The following is a 16,490-nucleotide window of genomic DNA, read 5'->3' on the forward strand; positions in this document are numbered from 1 at the left end:
CAGCCATACTGAGAAGAAATGGAGGTTTCCATGCTGAGCCATGCTGGCTTAGGAATTCTGGGAGTTGAAGTCCACGGGTCATAAAAGCCAAGGTTGCCTACCCCTGATCTAGATAAACATTCAGGCTTTATGAGGCTTTTCTGTATTATTATTATTAACACACAATGACCACTTGTTATATTGTGCTTACAAATTGCTTGCCCATCCATCTTTATTTTTGCTTTGCTTCAGTAAAATCAACTTAAGACTTTTTGGGTTTGTTTTTTTTTAGTAAAATGTTTATTTACTACAGGGACAAATAACTGCCTAGTTATCGGTATTCATTAAGGTTAGTCGATTGGGTACAGGTGTGGATGGATAGGAAGCTGCACCCACATTTTCAGGGAACCCCATATTATTAGGAAGAGAGGTGGTGGTGGATGTAGAAAGGGTGGTTAGAGCAACAGATCCTTCATCCAGCGTCCGCTTATACGGCACAGGTGGCTCAGCCCACAGGTTTTTCACAGCCAGATAGGCTAGGTATCCCTATGGAAGAGAAGCGGTGTCAAGTCAGGTATCTGTAGTCTTCTATTATGATAAGAAATTTGATCTTGTCCTGGGTGATGTAGGATAATATTACTAAATATGGTATAATGCATAAAATATTAGCCTTTCTAAAATAATGTTTGTAAAGAAGGTTTATGAAATGATGACGTATTTAGCTTGATGTAATATTTTTTCAGCTATTTTGCAACAAGCACTTTGTTTCCAACAGAAATAAGTGAAATATACTGAGTTTAATCATCTTCAAATGATGAATTGAAAAAGAGAAAACTTTTCAGAATAGGATTTTTAGGAGAAAACAGAAAACAAGTATTGAGTCCTTAACGTGATATGTATGTTTTCTGCAGTGAACAGAATATCTACAAATTAACTATTCTTCCCACTTGCAACGCAGGACAATATGTGGATAAAACTACAAATATAAATATCTACAAGCCACAAATATCCAAATATGGTTTTAAGATACTATAAATATCAAATACAGGCAATTGTTTCCCCCTACTAAATATGTGTACTTCCTGAACTAAAATGTACATTTCAGTAAACGTTCAGAGAAAATGTACCGGTAAGTAAAGTGAAGCCATAGAATTTTAAATAGTATCAAAATATTGATTGAATATTTGTAAATTTTTGTAAATTCCAGGGCAAATTTCCATCAACAATTGGGATTTTTACAACGGTACTGTGTCTAAAAAAATATTAGCTTTAAGATTAGGCAGCTGGGCTAGCAGAGGATTAGAGGGGAAAATGCAATAGCATCTATCTAACACTTTAGATTGGAGGACCTGATCCTTTGAGAGGAAAGCAAGAACATCTTTGATTTTAGTCTGGATTGAGTCCAAGCCTTCCCCCCCCCCCACATTATATGATAAAAGTCTCTAATACATATGCTCTGTTTATGAAGTCTACATATCAAAATATCAATGACGATATGATTATATTCTCAAGAGTCACATATATGGTCACAGTCATGCTGGATTTCAATGAAAAACTACAGCCCAAGAAGGTCCTTTGTAATAGATAGGAAGCACAGTCTTGTTATGGATAGATCTAAGATAAAATTTTCCTTGGCCATTAATTATTTGGAACCACTAAAATTACAAATGCTCTTTACAACTATATCTTGTAAACTAATTGGAGTCCTCAAGAGAAAAATATGTATTCCTGAGGCCATACAGTGATAAAACATTTCATTTTCCTTACTTTGGATACAGAGATAAGACCTGTTAGCCTAGTTGCTTACTAAAGAAACATTCACATTAACAACTACTATGAGAAATCATTGAATTCCCAAATGAACACTTGGTGGATATTCCTTTTTATTATATAGGTAGAACATACACCATTCTGGACTGGTTCTTAAATTTTGCACATATTCTGCTGATGTTCAAAATAGGCCCTTGCTCAGTCCAACCAAAAAGTGACTTAGTACATTAGGAACTGGGAATATGTTTCCTCTTACTATTTAAGTGGACTTGATCAGATGTCTGGGCTGAAACAGGGTTTGCCCTGAATTAAATATTAAAAAATAGGTATTAATATATTTTTTCAATTTCAACTAATTTATACTGAGATTCTTGTCATGAAATTAGCAAGCTTTGGGGAAAAGAATCTCAATGACCCAAATGTGATGAAAAAGACTCCTGAAAAGGCTTACCTTTAAGAGAGCTACAGAAATGCACCATCTAAGTGATTATGTAACTTCTCTGGGCAATGATTCTGTTTCTGAGTTGTGATGACTCTGAGAATTATAGAATAACAGTTGGAAGGGACCTTGGAGATCTTCTAGTCCAACCTCTGCTCAGGCAGGAAATCCTGTACTATTTCAGACAAATGGTTGTCCAATCTCTTCTTAAAAACTTCCAGTGTTGGAGCATTCACAACTTCTGGAGGCAAATTGTTCCACATTAATTGTTCTATCAGAAAATTTCTCCTTAGTTCTAGGCTGCTTCTTTCCTTGATTAGTTTCCATCCGTTGCTTCTTGTCCTACCTTCAGGCGCTTTGGAGAATAGCTTGGCTCCCTCTAATTTGTGGCAAACCCTGAGATACTGGAACCCTGCTATCATGTCACCCCTTGTCCTTCTCTTCATTAACTAGACATACCCAAGTCCAGCAATCAGTCTTTATATGTTTTAGCCTCCAGTTCCTAATCATTTTTGTTGTTCTTCTCTGCACTTTTTCTAGAGCCTCAACATCTTTTTTAACATCGTGGTGACCAAAACTGGATGCAGTATTCCAAGTGTGGCCTTACCAGACATTATAAAGTGTTATTAACATTTCACATAATCTTGATTCTATCCCTCTGTTAATGCAGCCTAGAACTGTTTTGGCTTTTTTGGGGCAGCTGCAGCACACTACTGGCTCATATTTAAGTGATTGTCCACTAGGACTCCAAGATCCCTCTCACAGTAGAAGGTAGAATGAACCAGTGAAGTGGCCTGAATACGTTCTGGCCATTGACACACAATCTATACAGTTTGACATTCAGAGTGTATGTACAATAGACAAGAAGCACCACACCCAAATATAGACCTACAAATGCTTGATCTATCATATGTTAGATTTTGTTTGCTTAAAGTGATAATAACTGTTTGTATGTTTAATGTTGTCCCAAGAACTGCATCTTGAAAAAATAATTTTCTTCCCATATCTGTGAGAAATCCATACATTCTGTAGGCAGTGCAATATTTTTAAAATAATATTACATTGCGCTGAATGGTAGATCTGTCAATGTATTATCAAAGAAAGAGGCTTTTAATAATCCATGTTTGGGATACATAGTAGAGTAGAGACTACTGTATCATTCTTTGTCTTAAAAGGCTGCAAGATAGTGCTTAAGAATTCAGGATAAGGTGGGAGAATGTAATTGTAAGGTCTGGGAAGAAAATTTAGGTTACCAAGAAAAATGCTAAGCTCTAGGGACTCCTAGTTGGTTTGCTAAGAAAAGTGGCCTTATTCATGCATAAATTCAACTAAACAGATTTAATGGATTTTTAGTTGAGGTAGTGGTATTGGGAAAAAGAATTAATTGTATTTACCCAATAAAACTATACTTTTCTCCAAATAATTATCTGGAAATCGGAAGGGGTTTTTCCATATTGCTATTAAACAAATGAGCAGAAGCTGCAATGACTCATACCATTGTTACTGAAAGGCACAGGTGACTGATTATTTGAAATATTCTTAAATAATTAATATTCCTAAAAATTAATAGAGGAAATTATTTGCCTACTTTTAGTAATAACTAAATCTTGAACTTTCCTTTCTTTTTCAATTATCTCTTTCCGTCACTTCATCTCCAGTTTTATTTCCCCCTTTTTCTTTCCTTGCATTCCCCATACGTCTATTCCTTAGCCTTTCCCCATTTTCATTCTAGCATGAGGTGGGAAGGGTTGCTTCTTTTTTATCATTTCTCTTAAGATGGAGTAGAATGTGATAAATAGATGCAGATGATTGATATTTTAAAAATAAATTGGGTATCTTATTTTACAGGCAATTAATTTAAAATCAAGAGCCAGTTTGGTGTAGTGGTTAAGGCATCAGGCTAGAAACTGGAAAACTGTTGAGTTCTAATCTGGCTTAGGCACAAAGCCAACTGGGTGATCAGTCACTTTCTCTCAGCCCTAGGGAGCAGTGGCAAGCCACTTTTGAAAAAAAAAAAAAAAAGTGCATCAAGAAAGCTGCAGGGACTTGTCCAGGTAGTCTCTGAGCATCAGACATGATTGAACAGAAAAAAACAATAATCAGCAGCCATTAATTAAATTTGTATTAATTCTGTGTTATATATGATAGGGTTTTTCCTGTACTTGTTTATTTCGGTGTACTCTTCCTTGAAGTACCTTACAATTCAGGGTCATCTTCTTTTTGGGTAACTTTTTTAGACACGGGTATATTTTTTACAATCTTGACACTGTTAACTACCCCTATACTCAACTTTTGGAAAGCAGTTTATTACCACCAAGCTTTTAAAAGGGCTCTAAGGAATCCAGGAAACTATGAAAGCATAACAATCCATCTGGTTAAATTGGTGATAAAATTATAAAGCACTCAGAAAAACACAACTTGCAGAAGAAAGATTCAAATTGCTTCTACAAAGTTCAGTCTCAATTCATTAATTTCCTGTTAATTGTGATCATCTCTCTTCATAACTGAGAGAAACTAACAAAAAATCTGCAATTTCTCTGCAGTCTTTAAATTAACACTTGATCAAAGGTGTACTTTCTGCAAAATGTACTTAGTAAACTAGCAGAGTAAGCAGCAGGAATTAAAATGCTCTAAGCTTGGCAGGAGGTCAAGTAAGTTGTTATCAATATGGTCCCTGCTGGATGTAAAATGTATGTTAACTGTTCAGTCTTCCTGAGTTAAAGAACATCATTCATGGACTAGCCTGAGTTCTGAATTGCTTGACTTTCTTCTGTGCCAAGTTTGTAAATAAATGAGTACTACCATTGCTTGTGCATGCAGACTCCTCCTGATTTATTCTATATTTTTTATGGGAAATGTGAGTCACCCAGTTCCATAACAAATGAAGGAATAAACCTACTTCAGAACTCATTCCTGGGCTAGTTTTCTCATTCCCAGAAATTAAAGAAACCAGATTTGTAACTTTAAAGTTTTGAAACAGAAGGTAGGCATATTTTCCTCTTTGTTGTATTTCTATACTTAAAATACTAACATCCCAGAAAATTAGCTTATAGTGTAGGTCGGTTTGATGTCTTCAAAATGAACCATCAACTTTAATTACCAGTCTAAAGGAATTAGGGGCCCATTTCATGGTAATGCAAAATTATTTATGCCCTGGAAGCAATCTTTGCAGGAAATGGGTGACTCAGGTATGATTCCAATAAAAGAGAATATTGTAGCTCAGGGTTGAATTGTGGGGTCCCTGGTACTTTCTGAGTTTGTTTTTACTCATCATCAGCACTGACAACGTTCCCTAGTTTGGTAATGAAACATCTGCAAGAAAATAACCAAGCTCAGAGATCACCAAGGACCTCTAAGTATGATAGTACAGAAAATTACAAGGAAAGCCAACAAACAATGGAAGATACAGAAACTGCAGAAATCAAATAGAAACAGAAAATGTATATTATTTCAATACACAAACATGAGGCATCTTGTGTAAGCTTCTGACAAAATCTGAGAATAGTGCAGAGGTACAGAACCTGTGGTGTTCTAAATGTCACTTAACTACAACTCCCATCTCCCTTCTCTATTGGTAATCAGCCATTCTAGTGAAGGCTGCTAGAAAATTGTAGTTCAGTGGTATCTGCGGAATCATAAGATAATTAGATTTATAATATGATTGTCTATTTGGCAACCACTTCAAATCTGAATGTTACATAGGAGTGTTAGTTTAATTTAGCTCAGTCTGATACATTCTTTTGAAATACCTACATTGTAGCAGTACATTTAAGAAATGATCAAATACATATATTTTGCATGCTGAACCAAACATTTACAATTAAAAAAATAATTTCACTGAAAAGTAAACACCATCCGTTATGCTGTTTATCATCTGATTTAATGATATATGCTTCCTTAAGGCAGTTCATTTGGCTTTAATAAGGTGAAATTATCTTTGTGGCTAATGATACTCTGCAGGGATGTACTCTGCTTCCATGGCAGACTCATTCTGAAATAATAATGGATGTACTTGACTGACTCACCCAGCATGGAACAGAAAGGAAGGCAAAGGCAATGCTAGCCCGTGCAGCACTAGTTCCCAGCAGGTAGGAGTGAGTTGACCGATTCCACTGATTGGCTAGGATACAGAATCCAATAAACCACAGGCATGTCCATGTCACTGAGGAAAGAAGATGACTAAGAATGAGACACAAACAAATAAATTGTATGTTAGCATAAGCCCTGTGAGACCCACTGCTGTATCTGAAAAAAGAACAGTATTTTAATTTTTTAAATTCCTTTGTCAAACCCTGTATAAGGACACTTCTAGACCACCAGTACTTAAAAATTATTGGATAATAGATTTTTTTATGTTGGTACTGTAAGATATTTGAGGATTCTTTAACTTTTAAGATTTGGACTTGTGCAACAATAGCTTTGTTTCAGTTTCAAACCAGCACATATTAAAATAATTTTGGAATAAATTATTCCAAAGTTATTTAAATAAGATTTAGATATGATTTAGATATGATATGAACTATATTCTTAAAATATGAAAATATTTTATGAAAAGTTTGGATCTATTCATAAAGATGATATATAAAGTACTACTGTAAACTCATCCTCCTATTAAGGAATCGAATCAGGATCTGAATCTATAATCTATTTTTGAAACATTTTCTGTTCTAAAAATGAAGATAATATATCACTTAGTGGTACAGATTTAATAAGTGTATTACTCTTCACTATCCAGCCCCAGAATAGTATAAAAGATTGTGTAATAAAGATATATTGTATAAATATTTAAAAAGTGATTACGGGTAGTCCTCAACTTACAACCACAATTGAGCCCAGAATTCTAGTCATAAGTTGTTGCAGTTAAGAGAATTACCATGTGACCTGACTCAATTTCACAACTAGTTTTACAATGGTTGTTAAGTGAGTCACTGTGGCTGTTAAACAAATCAAGTGATTGTTAAACCCCCCCCCCACATAATCATTAAGTGAATCAAGCATATCTAATGGGCACTTTTTTGCCGTTTTCTGCTAGAAAACGGCAAAAAAACATTGCAAATTGCACTTGTGTTGGTGGAATGCTGTAACTGGTCTAATTCTTAGCTGGTTGCCAAGCATCTTTAATGTGACACAAGGAGGGGGTGTGGCAGTCAGAAATTCAAGGATGGATCAAAAGTAGTTTTGAAGTCCCTCATAACTTCAAATGTTAAGCAACTGGTCATTAAGTAATGAGTAACTATATGATGATCAAGTTGTTGACTCTTAGCAACCATATTTAAAAAAATGTCCATAGTGATCAGTCCCTAATATGGTCTTTAAAGTGTTTCATCAGTGCACCCACTGATGATTGAGTCCATCCAGCTTGCTGCTGGTCATCCTCTTCTTCTCTTTCCTTCCACCTTTCCCAACACTAGAGCCTTCTCTAGAGAGCTAGGTCTTATAATCTAAATAATGTAGTTAATCCTTTGTAAATATTAATAGGAAACTGTACACCATCAGTCAGATCAATAAATAAACTATCGTAAGGTCATACATTTTGGGGGAGAAAAAGAAAGCAATTTGAAATAGCTAAAAACGCAGAAAACAAGATAAAAAAATAAAATGCCCTAAAACTGCAAAGTGGGCACAGGAAAACAGAGTTTCTATCTCTTATTTTCAGTTATTGACTCTGTACTGTTGCCTCATTAAGGAAAAGCTTTTAGCTTCTCAAAGAAATCTATAATTATCAGACATTAAAAACAATAAATAAAGGCAATAAACAGCAATAAAATAATTACAGTGGGCCCCAATTTTTTTATTTTATTTTAATAGAAGATCCACATGGAAGAGAACTTGTTCTCCCTGGAAACAAGGTACAAAGCCTAGAAATGTGCCCATTTTCATCACTGCTTATTGTCAATACAAATAATAAAGGAACCCAAAGAAGGGCCTCTGAAACAAATTTTAATAACTGGATAGATTCATATGGAAGATCAGTAATAGTATAATCACAACATGGTCAAACGTAGATCAAATCTAACAGCAGTTGGATTGTAAAATAAGGTTGATATTTTCAAGTTGATAGAACTTGTGATTTCAATGGGGAGAGGTGGTTGGGAGACATCACGATTGTAATGGCTTGCTATCTGGAGGGATAGTATAGGAGTGAGAAAATATGAGAACAATTTTGATAGATGTATAAATATTTAGGATATTGGGGTTCTCAGGCATCAGCTATCTGCTAATTATTGTTAAATATTGAAATTTAACCCTATGATTATTTTCAAAATAACAAAAAAGTTACTCACTAGAGAAAGTAACATCCAGTACAAGGATAGCATACTTGAACTTGTGATTAGTAATGCAAGTATCATAGACATCACAGCCTAAAAAGAGGAGACACTGGAGAAAAGAAAGTACACCAACTGTGATGCCAAAGCAGCAGACTGCCCCATTATCATTAAAAATACAATGTAGCTGGGAAGAGGTTGTCAAGTTTTGATATCCTTCAGTCACCAAGGAGGCAAATATTACCAGAGAGAACACCTGAGGCAAGAGAAAGAAATGGACATATTAAATACAAATGTTTGAATACTATGTGCACTACATGAAATACGTTTTTTGCAATTAACTCTTGTAACTGATCTAAACATCATTCTTTTGAATCTGCACTGAGACAGAGAGAAAAATCAACCTGATCATTCACTTCTTCTACAGCCAACATAAGGAGCAGGGAAATTTATCTATGGGAGTCAGAGCGTTACCTCTGCCCCAAAGGATATACAGTCTATAGCACAGCTAAAACAAGAAAAACAATGGTGGAAAATAATTTTCCAAGTAGTCCACCAAGGTGCTATTCACCTGAATTTTCTATGGACAGGAAGGCACATAATTATCTCATCTCTTCCTCAAGACAAGCAGTTCAATAAAAAGCTTGTGAATAACTCAGGAAATTGGAGAATTGAACCCATGCTGAACCATACTCATGTCTGAGAATGCATGCAGCTTACATGCCTTTGGTATATATGCCAAGGCTAAGCCTTGAAGATCTCAATAGATTTGATAGGAATTTATCAGCAACTTGCGCTTTAAATGTTCCCTATATTTAAGATTTTCATCAGACATTAATCTTATTCAAATCATCATTTGTGGCTTTGAACTTAACAGCTTGATCGTAATTTAAAAAACCAAAATAACAAACCTTATTTTACAAGTACTGTAGTACGCAAGTGAGGTAGTCACATTTGTATACAAAATGATTACACTAAGTGAAAAGTATAAGACATATGTATTATTATTCAGATAACAGAATTTGGGATGTGGACCCAAATGCTAGGAAAACTAGAAGGCAGGCAGTTCAGCTTTCTAGAAGGAAAATCAATGAAAAAGCTGGCAGGAAGTCAGAAGCTGCTCCCACTCTCACTTCTTTTTTGCCTACCCATGGCCATTCTGTTTCTTGTTTTAGTAAGGAAATATCTCTGAAATAACCCAATGGGTCACAGGTTATCTACTTGTTTATAAAGCAAAGGACTGGATTATATTTGAGAATAAAAATATTATGATTATTCTGATATAGTACAACCTATCCTAATAATGTGTGTTGTCATAGCCTCTTTTTGGTTCCTAATTATTAGAGCACTATGAAAGAATTCTGAAGTTAAAACTGCTTCAAAAACTATATGTGATCCCAAATATAGAAGCCATGATTAAGTAGTTATTTTGTCTCACCCCTGCTAGTGTTCTAGCAACAATCTGAGGTTGTATGAAGAAGTGCACCATGTCATGGTCTGAAAGGTCCCGCAAGACTGAAGTCATTTTTCTCATCCTGTAGTTGACTTTTTATCATTAGAACAAAGTTGAATCTGGAAAGTTGCTGTGAATTGAAGCTGACAAACATTATCTGGATTTTAAGAAGATAATACAAATATTGCTACGATTGTATCTATCAACACCTAACATTTTAAAAAAATAGAGTAGTTTTTTCGGAGTTCTATTTCTGCCTTAGCACAGCCTGACTTTAATCTAACCAACTAGGCATGTGAAAGGTGGCCAACAAAATTGTGATTATGAAACATTTGAAGCAATATATAGAATTTTCCATTATCTTTTAAGATAACTTTTAATTAAAATGTTCCTTTAGTTGTACAACAAAATGAACTAGCAGCATTTAGTGAGTGATAGCCATACTTCTGATATACAAGTTTCAAAATATAATTTTATTTAGACAGCTACATGTTTGTTACCATCACTCCAAGATATGCTCCGGAACATCAATTATATGAGTTCATGCATTTTTGAGTACATAGTTAAATATCATTTTTCAGCTCATATTTAAATTTCTTAGTGGAAAAGAGGGCTAATATCAGTTGGCACCCCAATGACGGAGCGCAATCAAATACTGCTCAAAAGGTGTTATTTACCTAGTATGCCTTTTCATTTTGTTCTCAGAATCTAATTTCATGGTAAATATTGCAAATCTGATTAGTTTTGTCTAAAAAATTATGTGTAAAAAAGTTTTACTATTCAAATTTCTTGCGTTACTCCCTTCAAAGAAATAAACTTACCTATTTGGTTGTACATATTTACAAATTGATCTATTATTTTAAATTCCATGTGTAAATGCAGCCCTAAACCTATTCCTTTGATTTCTTTTCCTACCTGAGAACCATTGAAAAACAATGGCAAGAGTGTTAGCACAGAGGATCTGGACTGAATCTCTGCTCAAATTTGCTGGGCAATTTTAATCTAGGCATTGTTTCTGTGCTGTTAGAATAAAATAAGGGAAAAGGAAAACTGTGTAGCCTCTGATTTCTAAATAAGGATCCATTTAAAATGCAATTAAATATATTAAAATAAGTTGCTCCCTCATGGTAATTATACTGTTTTGTTATCCTCAATATTCAACTATGGCTACATATATTCTTTGCCTTGGAGAAAGTATTGTAACAAAGAACCCAAACTGTGTCCCTTATTTTTTAATTTAGTCTCCTTTCCTCAGCCTGAAGTTGCTTCAATTCTCACAATCTCTACTCTCTACACATGAACAGGGACAATACATCCTGAAAATGGCAGATGGGAGAAAACTTAGAAGCTCAAATTAAACATTGTAAGGGACTGCACGATAAAGCCTACTCAGAAATGAAGGACTCAGCGCTTTACATTTTCCTGATCATCCTAGAACATCTCGGAAGCGCCCTCTTTCCTCACTTACCCCTTGGGGAAAATGAGGGAATGAAGTTTTTCCCGCCTTTTCTATCTCGTCACGTGCCCATGGAGGGAGGGGGGGAAGCGCTTGAGAGAACTCGAAACCTGAATGGTCGGGAAAGCTGCCAGTGCCTCTTTTCGAACGCTGGAGCGTTCAACAGGGCAGTTGGAAACGACTGTTAGGGGCGGGAGTTAGAATGACGCCGGCGAGGATTCTATAGAATCCCGCGTGCCCGGCGGAGGAACTGCAGTCATCTTTTGCCGGTCCAAACAAGGACGAATTAAGCTATACTGCGCATGTGCATAAACGGATTGGAAAGAATTTCCGATACTATGGAATTCTTTTGATTGTTGCAAGCGCCCCGTGGTTTGGCCATAGAGACAGGAAAGAAAAATGGTATAGAACAACAAACTCAGCTTCTCTTAAATCGAAATGTTTTCAGTAGTTCTCATTGAGTAAAAAGCGAATGATACAGAATGGCTCCATTCTGACCCTAAATGGTATTTTGCTGAATCAGAACAGAATTGATGGGCAAATAAGTTTTATCCTTTACGGGTAGCTTTTTAAAAATTTTTATCTCTGATTTATGGGCCCAGTTTAGCTCGCGACAAAATCGACCTAAACCACTGCGCAAGCGCACGACGTAACGTGAAGTTCCCCGGGAATAGCTGCTGAAAGATTAGAATTGAGGGCGGAAGAGAAAAAGAAACATTGTGCGCATGTGCCACCAAATTCAATGTCAGGCTTCTATTTAAAGGTCAGAGCTCGTTGCTCCAATAGTGGACTTTGGGGGGGGGGGGTGTCTGAATTGGATCTGTAGTTGAAAGGGTTTTTTTGTTTGTGTGAAGAGGGAGACAAAAATAACCTGCTTGGGTTGTAAGTTGGTCGGGGCCTTTAATTTCAACAGTTCGGATAGCCTGATGATTTTACCTGTGACTTTTTAACCTCTGTTGTTCTGTCCTGGTTGTGAGCTTTCACATGCGATTGCGGGTGGTGGTAGTGGGGAAAGTACCTTGTCATTTGTGCATGGTACCTCCATGTTAACTGAGCACTCTTTACCAGCAGCTTATAAAAAAGATTGATTTGCTCTACTTGATTTCTCAAAGTTTTCTACATTTGCTGCTTCAAAAGATGCCTGCTGCAGCTCTTCAAGCAATGTGGTTGCAAAACAATGTCAGTTTGAGGAAACTTAGCCAAGGAAGATAGATATGACTGTGCTGCCATTTTTTAACTGTTAAGGTTTGGAGTCTCCCAGAATGCTGAGCATAACCCGGTTAGCCCTGGGCACCAAGATTATAGGATTGTCTTTGCGTGGCAAGGCCTCCCTTGCTGCCACAATGGTGAAATATCGGAAGATGTGGAAGCCAACAGAACCACAGAACTGGGCAGTGGATTATCAGGAGAAATACATCCCGTTTTCCAAGAATCAACTGGTTGAAGCCCTGGTAAAGGTAAAAATAGGCTTCTGACATCCCTTGAATGCATTGCACAAAAGCAACATTCACAATCACCCCTCTCAGCTTTCAAAATATTTCATGCCTCAAAACAGCATAAGCAAATTTTAGAACGTGCGGATAGCACTTGGTGAAATCATACAAGCAAGCAAAACGTGTCATCCCTTCTCATAGTCAACACAAACAGCAATAGTGTGAAATGTTGTACGGTAATATATTGTATATTGGTTTACTTGATGTGCATGATCTGTTCAGATTCCAAAATTTAGTTTCTTTTGGCCCAGTCAGTGCTTGCTTTAGTATACCAAGTGTTTTCTTTTCGCAAATTATCTGCAATCTTGATTGCAGAACCTAATTTTTCTTCATCCCAGAGTTCTCAAGGCAGGTCCCTTGCCTGTTAAGTAGGGTCTGTTTCATGAACATGTAGAGTTTAAATTAAGCCAATCTTAAAAATCTTTCCTGATGGGGTGAAGTTTCTGAAGTGGTGAGATGGGCCAAATGGGATGAACCTTTGGAAGAGAACATTCTGAAGAAATGAAAACGCTTCTTGAAACAAAGTGCTGTTTGTGTGGAAATTGAAGAGTAGAGGAAACAGTGATTTAAATTTTGCTAAACAAAAGTAAAACAAATGGAGGAAAAGTATAGCATATGGAGAGGAGGAGAAGGCAGTTATCCTATGTATGATGAGTGGCATGGCATGAAAAAAATGAAAGGGTGACAAATTACAAGCTTTTGTAGGAAGGAGAAAAGATATAAAAGGGAATGAAAGAGGAATTCTGGTTACAATTGATAGTTATCTAAATGCCTTGATGGTTGATGAACAGCAACATCATAATGTTGCCCTGGAAGCCTTTTGTGTTTGCTTTGATCATTTGATGTTTAGGATCTTTTATCATTAAATCGGAAAATACTGTATATTTTGCTCATTTAACATGGGAAGGCTTGTAATAGAGAGACTCACTCTAGAAAGGTAGAATAGCCTTTACTAGACAGAAGCAGTCCAGATACTGAGCACAGATTATAAAAAGTTGACCTCTAAGATCTGGAGTACCTAGGACAACAGTGATCTGGAGAACATGAAGTGAATTCTTCTGAAATATCTTTACTACTAGGCAGAGGGAGATTACACAGAGTGTAAGCCTTTTGCACTGTAGACCTGGATTAGTGCTCAGTTATAATGCTTATTTTATATATATATATAGGACAAATTAAGGATACTGATCCTACTATATTTACCTATTTTAATAATGATGTATGAAACTTATAGAAATAAGGATTTTTTTTTCTTGTCCAGAAGTTCTTTACTGCCAAATTGGCCATTTTTACTATAGTCATGGATAAAAAAAATGGAGAAACATAAAAGTATGAATTGGAAATCTGAAGTCTGTTTATGAAATATTCCATTTTTTCTCTCATTGGTGGAGACACAAAGCATATAACTGAAGATGTAAATTTCATTATAGGTAATCCTTGACTTATAACCACAGTTGGGCCCAAAACTTCTGTTGCTAATTGAGATATTTGTTAAGTGAATTTTGCCCCATTTTATGACTTTTCTTGTCACACTTGTTAAGTGAACTGTTGCAATTGTTAAATTAGTAACATGGTTGTTAAATGAATCTGACTTCCCATTGACTTCGCTTGTCGGAAGGTTGCAAAAGGTGATCACATGACCCCAGGACACACTGCAAACATCATAAATAGGAGTCAGTTATCAAACATCTGAATCTTGATCACGTGACCCTGGAGATGCTGCAATAGTAAGTGTGAAAAATGCTCCTGTCTTTTTTTTCCAGTGCCGTTGTAACTTCAAATAGTCATTAAATGAACTGTTGTAAGTTGAGGACTACCTGCTTTGTTAAAAAGATGTTTGAGCTGCATGTTGCTATTGAATCTGTTAAAACATCTGACTTTAGAAAGTTGTCTTATGTCAAATCTGCATATATATCCTAAACTGTTATAATTTCAAGAATATCAAAATATTTACTATTTTGTACTCCTTTTAATTGGATTTTTAAAATGGAACTTTCTACATGCAAAGCATGTATTCTGTTATTGAACAGTGGTAACTTCTCTAATAGATAGAAATTCACAATCTGGCATTCTGCACAAATATTCCCAGATACGTTGATTACTAGAAATGTTAGCTAACTGACCTGTTATCCAATAATTCATCTATCGAGATGGAACTCATAAGAAGAGGCCCATACCTCAATGAAATTTCAGACATGCCTATTGAAGAATTTAGGCTACTTACCATTGTAGACCAGTTTTGAATTGGGGAAAGAGGAATTTCCCAGTAGCTATGACTGCAAAATTCCTATTGTGGATATTATTACAGGTCATGTTCAAAAACTGTATTAAGCTGTATTTAAGCTGTATTAAAGAGAAGTTGCTGGAAATAAATGGAAAACTATAAGGATAATGATTCTGCAGCACGAGGATAGGCCACTAATTCATAACTACAGAGATGGCAGTGCACCAAACCTGACTAAACAGTTATATTTATGGGTAGTCTTCAACTTATAACAGTTCATTTAGTGACCATTCAAAGTTAATGGCACTGAAAAAAAATGACATGACAATTTTTCACCCTTACAATCTTTGTAGCAGCCCCATGATCATGTGATCAAAATTCAGATGCTTGGCAATTGGTTCATACTTATGACTGTTGCTGTGTCTCAAGGTCATGTGATCAGCTTTTGCGATCTTCTGACAGGCAAAATCAATAGGGAAGCCCGATTCACTTAACAACTGTGTTACTAGCTTATCAACCGCAGTGATTCACTTAACAACTGTGGCAAGAAAGAACGTAAAATGGGGCAAAACTCGCTTAACACATGTCTCACTTAACAACAATATTTTGGGCTCGATTGTGGTCGTAAGTTGAGGACTGTCTGTTTTTTGGTACGGTACTACCCAAGGAACATCTCATTAAAACAACTGCTTCTTATTGGCCATTTTAGGGATGAACTGGGTTACCTTTTTTCCCCTTTCTCAGGAGTTCCACTCTTCTAATCCCGAAGAACGCATCTCATTCTTGCAATTTGTGTCTCAAGTGGACTCGTCCCTTGTACACCATTACTACTCTGTTTTGGAGCAGCTACAGGTAGTTGCAAACTTTCTTTTTGCAGTCAATTTATAAAAATTGTTCCAGTCTATGTAGAAGATAGCAAGGGAGGTGGTTGTTAGGACAACAACTGTTAGTAAGAGTGTTTAGTATTACTGAGAACCCCCCCAAATATTTAAATGTATTTTTTTAAAAAAACAAAAAAACATAGCATTTTGCCATTTTTCTAAATAAAAATAGCTCCTTGCTAAGTAGGATGGCAGAGAAATGGAGGTAACTATGTGCCTCCTTGGTTGGGTTGCCTGACTTCCTTTGCTAATAACAGGTAGAAGCTTCCTTTTCCTTATAATGAATGGAAACACAAAAGGAGGGAGAAATTGCTCTACCCTCCCCATCTATCCTTCCATTATGAATATGAAGCCGTGGCAATTTGTCTCAATCTTGAACATGGGTCAGATTGTAATATAGGTAGTCCTCGATTTACAACCATTTGTTTAATGACCATTCGAAGTTACAATGGCACTGAAAAAAATGACTCATGGTCAGTCCTATCGCTTAACGATCGTTGCAGCATCTCAATGATCACAAGATCAGATA

General features: G+C 36.0%; 2 protein-coding genes across 10 annotated transcripts in view; one reads left to right on the forward strand and one right to left on the reverse strand.

The window, feature by feature from the left end:
* SYNGR4 (synaptogyrin 4) lies at positions 1-15,945 on the reverse strand. 5 transcript variants are annotated; one of them, XM_039335088.1, is made up of 5 exons: positions 15,806-15,945; positions 9,893-10,050; positions 8,473-8,710; positions 6,214-6,350; positions 1-525 (listed from the first exon to the last, which is right to left on the reverse strand). In XM_039335088.1, exons 2-5 carry the CDS (start codon positions 9,986-9,988, stop codon positions 307-309), a joined length of 690 nt encoding a protein of 229 aa, XP_039191022.1. In that variant the 5' UTR covers positions 9,989-10,050; positions 15,806-15,945; the 3' UTR covers positions 1-306. The 5 variants fall into 5 exon arrangements, with proteins under 5 accessions (XP_039191022.1, XP_039191023.1, XP_039191019.1 ...); XM_039335089.1 differs by lacking the exon at positions 15,806-15,945 and adding an exon at positions 11,376-11,841 and having other exon boundaries at positions 9,893-10,037; XM_039335085.1 differs by lacking the exon at positions 15,806-15,945 and adding an exon at positions 11,376-11,841.
* The window catches only part of TMEM143 (transmembrane protein 143), a 24,808-nt gene continuing 20,311 nt past the window's right edge, over positions 11,994-16,490 (forward strand). Inside the window, exons 1-3 of one of the 5 annotated variants that reach the window (XM_039335081.1) lie at positions 12,017-12,126; positions 12,625-12,820; positions 15,825-15,932. In XM_039335081.1, coding sequence (XP_039191015.1) covers positions 12,626-12,820; positions 15,825-15,932 — 303 coding nt within the window. In that variant the 5' untranslated portion in view covers positions 12,017-12,126; position 12,625. Of the gene's footprint in view, positions 12,127-12,155; positions 12,821-15,824; positions 15,933-16,490 lie in introns of those variants that run through there. The other 4 variants (XM_039335080.1, XM_039335079.1, XM_039335084.1 and 1 more) reach the window with 4 other exon arrangements.

The sequence above is a fragment of the Crotalus tigris genome, unplaced genomic scaffold, assembly GCF_016545835.1.
Source record: "Crotalus tigris isolate CLP2741 ecotype Arizona unplaced genomic scaffold, ASM1654583v1 scf7180000017639.5415321, whole genome shotgun sequence".
In the NCBI taxonomy this organism is placed as follows: Eukaryota; Metazoa; Chordata; class Lepidosauria; order Squamata; family Viperidae; genus Crotalus; species Crotalus tigris.